This window comes from Mytilus galloprovincialis, chromosome 8, assembly GCF_965363235.1.
Source record: "Mytilus galloprovincialis chromosome 8, xbMytGall1.hap1.1, whole genome shotgun sequence".
Classification (NCBI taxonomy): Eukaryota; Metazoa; Mollusca; class Bivalvia; order Mytilida; family Mytilidae; genus Mytilus; species Mytilus galloprovincialis.
The window spans coordinates 34,909,944-34,917,200 of record NC_134845.1 but is presented as its reverse complement, the minus strand read 5'-3'; the positions used below and the strand labels follow the sequence as shown (position 1 = coordinate 34,917,200).

General features: G+C 32.7%; 1 protein-coding gene across 1 annotated transcript; it reads left to right on the top strand.

The window, feature by feature from the left end:
- The first annotated feature begins 925 nt into the window (after positions 1-925).
- On the top strand, positions 926-6,422 carry LOC143085652 (uncharacterized). The gene is made up of 2 exons (XM_076262131.1): positions 926-1,006; positions 5,009-6,422. The coding sequence occupies exon 2, from the start codon at positions 5,029-5,031 to the stop codon at positions 6,361-6,363; it is 1,335 nt and encodes a 444-aa protein (XP_076118246.1). The 5' UTR covers positions 926-1,006; positions 5,009-5,028; the 3' UTR covers positions 6,364-6,422.
- Positions 6,423-7,257: the final 835 nt, after the last annotated feature.

Sequence of the window (7,257 nt, the reverse complement as noted above, 5' to 3'; positions counted from 1 at the left end):
TCTATAACTAAATTAAGATGACTGAAGTTGTCAGTTAAACCCTTACAGGAGTTATTGCCCCTTAAAATGCTTTTTACCATGGTTGGTGAAAATTTTTGGGAAAAAAATACAGCAATAATGGTCAACACATATCTCACATATTCAGTTGACTCCTTTTAGCTGATATGAGTTTTCCCCTGAAATGACAATTTTTACATTTTTTTCTGTTTCAGACTTTCTGTCCGTCTGTCTTGGAACCAAACTCCATTCATTCCTTGTGTATCTATTTTTAGAAATGTTTCAAATGACCTTGACCTGACCTGACAAGCAACATATGGTCCCCAAAGCTTGAAATGGAACATGGTGTGAAACTAAATATTCAGAGTACAGTATAATTGATAAATATGTGCTATTATTACCCTTTGTGGCAATTTTTACCAATCTTAGAAATTTTCAAACTTTATCTTCAAAAGTTTAATAGATATTGTAAAACTATAAATGGTAGGACTAAATCAAGAAATAAGTCATCATGTCATTGATCCAAATTTTCAGTCGATTCTATGTAGGAGTTATTTCCCTTGAAAGATTAATTTACTAATTTTCATGTTTTTGTTGGAGTTATAGAAGATAGAGACAAATTTGAAACATATAAATTGATCAGTTGGACAAGATCTACAAATAAAAAACACAGTAAAAATTGTAAGTCCACTTCTGATAGGAGTTTTTGTCCTTGAAAAGATTTTTATATGTTTTGGAGTTAAGAATTTCGTCCGGCAATGTAGGTCATCTGCTTCTGTACTGTGAATGATTAATTTAAGTTATCATCGAGTTTATCTATATTTTTAAATATTAAGGAACCTGTACAAAAGGAAACAAATTGGTTGATTTAATTTGGTGGCATGACACCTTATTTTTTCGAATCCCGTATTTGGTAAATGTCCGTAACCGTAAATGACTTAGAATTTTTTTCTTATACTTCCGGTAAAGTTATGGAAATGGAAAGAATATTGTCAAGCTGTTTTCACTCGTAAGAGATAATAACGAACTCTTTCATTCACATATTTGTTCTAAAAAAACATAATTTTAATGTCATATTTAACATACTAAAGTTAGAAAATGAAGTCCACCACAGAAGTCAAACATTCTGTCAAAATGACAATATGCGAAGTTGTTTTTGGTTTTCGACTTCATCCGTTTGTGTGGGTTTGTGGTCTAGTTGTTAAGAACGATGGCTACATTGCTGAAGGTTTCGAGTTCGATTCTAACTCGGGGTGTTAAATATATCAGTTCATCACAAGAGTGATTTTCACCCTCCCACACACATCTCTGTAGTCTTCTTCTTCCTCTTTAATGTCAACAAGGCTTTAATACTGAATGTGCATATTGTTATGCGTTTACTTTTATACATTGGCTAGAGGTATAGGGAGAGGGTTGAGATCTCATAAACATGTTTAACCCCGCCGCATTTTTGCGCCTGTCTCAAGTCAGGAGCCTCTGGCCTTTGTAGTCTTGTATTATTTTTAATTTTAGTTTCTTGTGTACTATTTGGAGTTTAGTATGGCGTTCATTATCACTGAACTAGCATATATATTAGTTTAGGAGCCTGTTGAAGGATGCCTCCAGGTGAGGGAATTTCTTGCTGCATTGAAGACCTGTTGGTGACCTTCTGCTGTTGTCTGTTCTATGGTCGGGATGTTGTCTCTTTGACACATTCCCCATTTCCATTTTCAATTTTGTTGCTCATGTGTGATTGACAAAATTTATACGAATTTATAAAAAATATTTTATAACACTAAGTTTGAGATTACTCTGTCTTCCAACGGCTGTTTTGCCAGACAAGCTGGGGCCCTGGGATGTCAGAGCTTGTCCCATATTAAAAAGTCTAAATATGAGAAAATAAAGGGTGGTAGGTAGGTGAAACTTACATAAATGAAGAGATAAATGAAAATTGAACAAATTGGTGTCTGATTTATATAATTCCAAAGCGGTCAGTTGGCTCCAGAAGCAACGAAACAGCACATCTATTTAAGATGGGCAAATATCCACTTTTTCATGTGGAACGAGCTCTGACGTACTACGGCCCAAGCTTGTCTGGCAAAACAGTCGTTGGACATCAGAGTAATCTCATACTAATCTCTAGTACCCAGACTTGAGTTGAAGAAACTAGAATGGGTACTTTGGAGGCCTTGGTTGGTCAAAGTTGTCCCTGACCTGGAGATCAATCTGCAGATATATCTCTTTGGTTTTTCTGTTCCGCTGAACTGCCAGGTGGTTCTCTCAAAGTACATTGGCTTCCTTCACCATAATTTAAGGCATAATACATGTAACAGACTCTGCACAACAACAACAATACTTTATTTTAATAGGGTTATACAGTTAGCTATATAACTAATCTTCCCTTAGGCCCTCATCATGAAAAATCAAACAAAATGCAAACATATACATTCCATACATTAGTATAAAAAGTCAAGTATGATAATAATGTTCAATACAACTTGATAAAATGTGATGAAAAAATAAACGTGATGACATAATCAGTTTTTAATATTATTTTTACAGCTAGGTTGCAATTGATTTCAATAAATGATCTGTTATTTTGTATTTGAAAGAATTAACATTTGTAATATATTTCTTAACGGTATTGGCAAATTATTCCACAAGAATGGTCCAGAATACATAAAAGATTTTTTGAACAATTCTGTTTTTGGTTTGGGGAGTATGAGGTTTCCTTGAACAGCATTTCTCGAGGGGTATGGATTTCTGTCTGAAACATAATGAAACTTGTTAGTAAGATATGATGGGGCATCATTTTTAATGCACTTAAATGTCATCACAAACTTGTGGTATTATATTCTCTGTTCAACTGTCATCCAGTTTAAGTGTTTGAATAAGGGCGCAGAAGGAGCGAAAGGGTCTATTTCTAGTATTAATCTAGCAGCTCTCTTTTGTAATTTTAATATCCTTTTTAAACCCTCACTGCTACAACTACTCCACACTATACAACAATAATCAATTAGTGGCAAGATATAACCATTATTATAGAATAATTTTCTGCAGTCTAGTTTTAGAAATTTTTTAATCTTTAATAGTAGATATAGTCTAGATGAAATTTTTGAGCAGATCACATCAATTTTGTTTGTCCATGTGAGGGAAGGGTCAATTTTAATGCCTAAAAGACTTTCGCAAGTGGAAGATTGTACATACATGTATCACTTGATTGTTAATAGTTAAACAACTCTCATTGTAATGTTGCATTGCTCTTTTCTTTGTTCCAATAATCATATATTTTGTTTTATTTTTATAAAAGTGTCATACATGTAGCACTCCCTCAAGTTGGCATACATGTATAAGACACAAATTGTGCAATAGAATTGAGTTACTTTGTTTTGTGACACATCTCCAATTATCATGATAGGGAGTGTACATGGATTCCACTGTACATTTACAGCTCTCGTTTATTTTTATTTTCACCTTTCATTTATAGAAGGATTAGAACGGTAAGTCCATTACTACTGCTGATAAAAGGAATTGTGAAATTTATCTCAGTGATCATAGTTGAATGAGATAAAAATAGAAGTCTCCTGTAAAAGAAACAATCTGGAAAATAATATAATTATATACTGGGTGATATATATATAAATAATATGAGGCAGGTATAACCTGTGAATGGGGACGAAGTCTGTATGAATTATTTTTTTAATTCAAACATGTTATTAAAAGAAACAGAAATATCGTAACGTTTTCGATTTTGGTTCTGTTGTTAAAGATTTAGTTGTGACATAATTAAAGTAATGCGCATATATGACGTCATATTCAATGTAAACAAAGAAATGCTAACGTTTTTTTCATATCAAACAATTATTAAAAATGAATTGGTATTGAGTGCCAATCCTATATTTTACTAGACTGATAAATATATATTTTATTCAAACTCTCATCCAAACAAGACTGGAAAAGGAAGTAAATTTCTGCGCAAATGCGGGGATTTAAAAAAATCTGGAAAAAAAGTTAACAATTTTGAGTTCATCATGCATATGTTTATTAGTATATTGAAAAATTCCTGATTTTTTTATTTTTATAAAATTATTTTTCTACCGTAAAAGGGGACTTCGTCCCCATATAATTCATTGCAGTGTGGTATTAGAAAGTGCTAACCAACCAATAAACATTTTTTAAATGATAGTTTGTTTCTTCAAATGAGTCATAAATGGGAGAGGGGGCAATTTTGTTTACCTGATACAGATACATGTAAGTCTGACCCATAAAAGCATACCTGTCAAGTGACCCAAAATTTGCACCCCTCTGAGGAAACACCTGGGTCGTTAAATAAGCTTGCATTTCCAAAAAGTACCTGTTTTTTACCCAGATTTTTAGACTTCAGACTGATTGTATACACTTTAAGTGATTTTCCTCTATAATACGGCAAATTCAGTGTATGACTTCACTTGAAAGCTTTGGTGTCAAACACACAATTAACACCTATTACCTAATTAGCTTTAAGTCGTAAATAGTTTGTGGAATTCAGTTGTTTCACAAACAAATTGAGTTACTTCCCCTTTTTTGTCACCTTTCAATATATACATTTTGTATACTCCTTTATGTTTATTTTTGTAAAAAAGATTAAATCTAAACAAATTGAATACATTTGTACATACATGTATCACAATATTACTTTTCATTATTTTTCAACCTTAGTCATGTTAGTACAATTAGAAAATAAATACCGGGTAGTTGAAAATAAACTTTTTCATCTCTACCTCCTTTACATGTTTAACTTTTTATTATTGTACTCTAATATCGACAAATTTTTGTATAGGCAGTCGAGGTCGTTAATATACTCTGTATGATTGATATTGAAACTTTGCAACCGAAACAAACTGTGCAAGATCTGTATATGTATAGCCAATAAAGGTGGATTAAAACTTCCATCATCAATTTTGAAATGATGTATTGACCTTTTTTGTTTTATACATTTGTATTTCACCATATCTCCTTTTATTAATATTTGTTTTATTTTTTTTCATTTTAGTGAGCCATGGTGACAGTAAAATGACTACCACAAAAGAGTGTTTAGAAACACTTCCAGCCATAGTTGCCTGTAAAATTTTATCCTACCTAGACTGGAGGGAGAAGTTGTCCTTCTGTAAAAATGTCGTTCCAGACTGGACACAGCATCTGTATTCATCTAATTCATGGACAAACTTTATATTTAGAGAAAATATCTTAGGTCTGGAAAACAATGGCGGAATGGGAGTTGAAAATTATTACGAGGAAATACCCACATACAGTGATGAAAAAAATCTAATTTTAGAATTTGGAAAATATTTTCAAAGTTGTCTCATTGATTTTGAAACTAGTGGAGGTCTTCAAATTTTCAATGAAATCGGTGAGCATGCTGTGAATTTAAAATACATTCAAATTTTTCATTCTCCTGTCTTGTTTTATTGTCCGCCAGCAATATTAGAATATTATTACAGTTGTCTTGGAAAGTTGGTATCAAACTGTAAAAAGCTCCATCATTTGAGTATGTGCCGTCTAGATGAATTATCAGCAGATGAAGTGGAGATGAAAGGTTACTTTTTTAGCCGTATCATTGACATAGGGATAATAGAACAGATAACTGGTTTGGATTTTAGTATGGATTCTTCGTACGTCACTCCAATTAATATATTGACTCACTTTAAAAATTTACAAACCCTGAAGACAACATTCTGTACAGTAACAACAGACATAATGAGATGTTTAGGAAAACAAAATCTGAAGGAATTGTACCTAGTTAAAGACAATCGTAAAGTTGGCAGAGATTTCCAAGAAATAGCATGGGAATCCCTTGCTGTGCAAGACAATATAAAACTTGATGTACATTTCATATTTCAAGACACAAGAATTTATGTAAAAGATTTTCCGCCCAACCCATTTGTGAAATCAATAGTTTTCAACAGAATGGTTGGGAGTGTGTCCAGAGACATTCTGCGAGCTATTGCAGCCTACTATGGCCAGACATTAGAAACATATGCTCACTTTTCAATGAAGTATGTGACACTCCACCCTTATGAAGATATGGAGAGTTTGCCTTGTGATTATTATTACTTTGCCAGTCAGTGTGTTAAACTTCAAACATTCATTTCAAGTGTGCCTTTACCGTCAGAAGCTGTGTGGTGTTTAGCTATGAAAGGAAACTGTCTTAAATCTCTTTGTGTAACGGGAAATAATTTGTTATTCAATTATAATGTTTGTCTACCATTCCCTGCTTCCATGAAGAGAGGGGGTATGACAAAGGAGTTTTTGTCCTCGGAAGTATCATCGTTTCTTGGCCTTAACTGGACATTCCTATCGGAAGATGAGATGCTTGAAAAGAAAGCTTCTTTGCTACATGCATGTTAAAATGTCTGTGATTCTTTTGTGTATTATTATACAAATAAAAAATATATCTAGTATTGTTATATCATGTACATGTACATGATGTATATCAGAGAAAATATACAAAAAAGGAGCTGCCAATGTTTTACTTATCCAACAAAGTTCAAATGAATTAACATGATTAATGATGTACTAAAGCAGTTATCATGGTTATAGGCAACGGTACTGCCTTAAACAATGAGTAATATATGCAATGTACAATATATTACTGCTTTCTTGGACAATCTTTTTCAAGTGTTGGTCATAATTTCCCTTCCTTATTCCAGGTAAAACTGTTTGTAGATTCTACATCCGGAATTACTAGTAGATTAATTCTTTTACTGAATATGCATGAAATATTTTCCACTGAACATTAAACACACAATCATGCATGGAAGTTACATCTTTCATCTTGACATGTGAAATTCCATAGCACCTTCAATAACAGAACTTTCATACACAACTGTTTCATACATGTTGTGTTGCAGAATATTCATTTTCATATTTTTTATGCAGCCAAGGTTATTTATTTTCAGCTCTTATTACAATGCACCCCCTCCTAGAAAATCAAATGGTCATTTCCAAGAATCAAGCTGTATATGCTACTGAGATTAAATCTGTGAACACTGCATAAATAAATCCAGAAAAGAGCTTCTGACGCACCAAATTCATAAATTAAAATATTACATATAAAAAAAGAAGATGTGGTATGATTGCCAATGAGACAACTCTCCACAAGAGGCCAAAATGACACAGAAATAAACAACTATAGGATACTGTACGGCCTAAAACAATAAGCAAAGCCCATACTGCATTAGTTAGCTATAAAAGTCCCCTAAATCACAATGTAAAACAATTCAAACGAGAAAACAAACAGTC

What these genes read in the sequence shown, in the direction of transcription:
- LOC143085652 (XM_076262131.1), top strand. Translation starts at nt 5,029, where the DNA reads ATGACTACCACAAAAGAGTGTTTAGAAACACTTCCAGCCATAGTTGCC.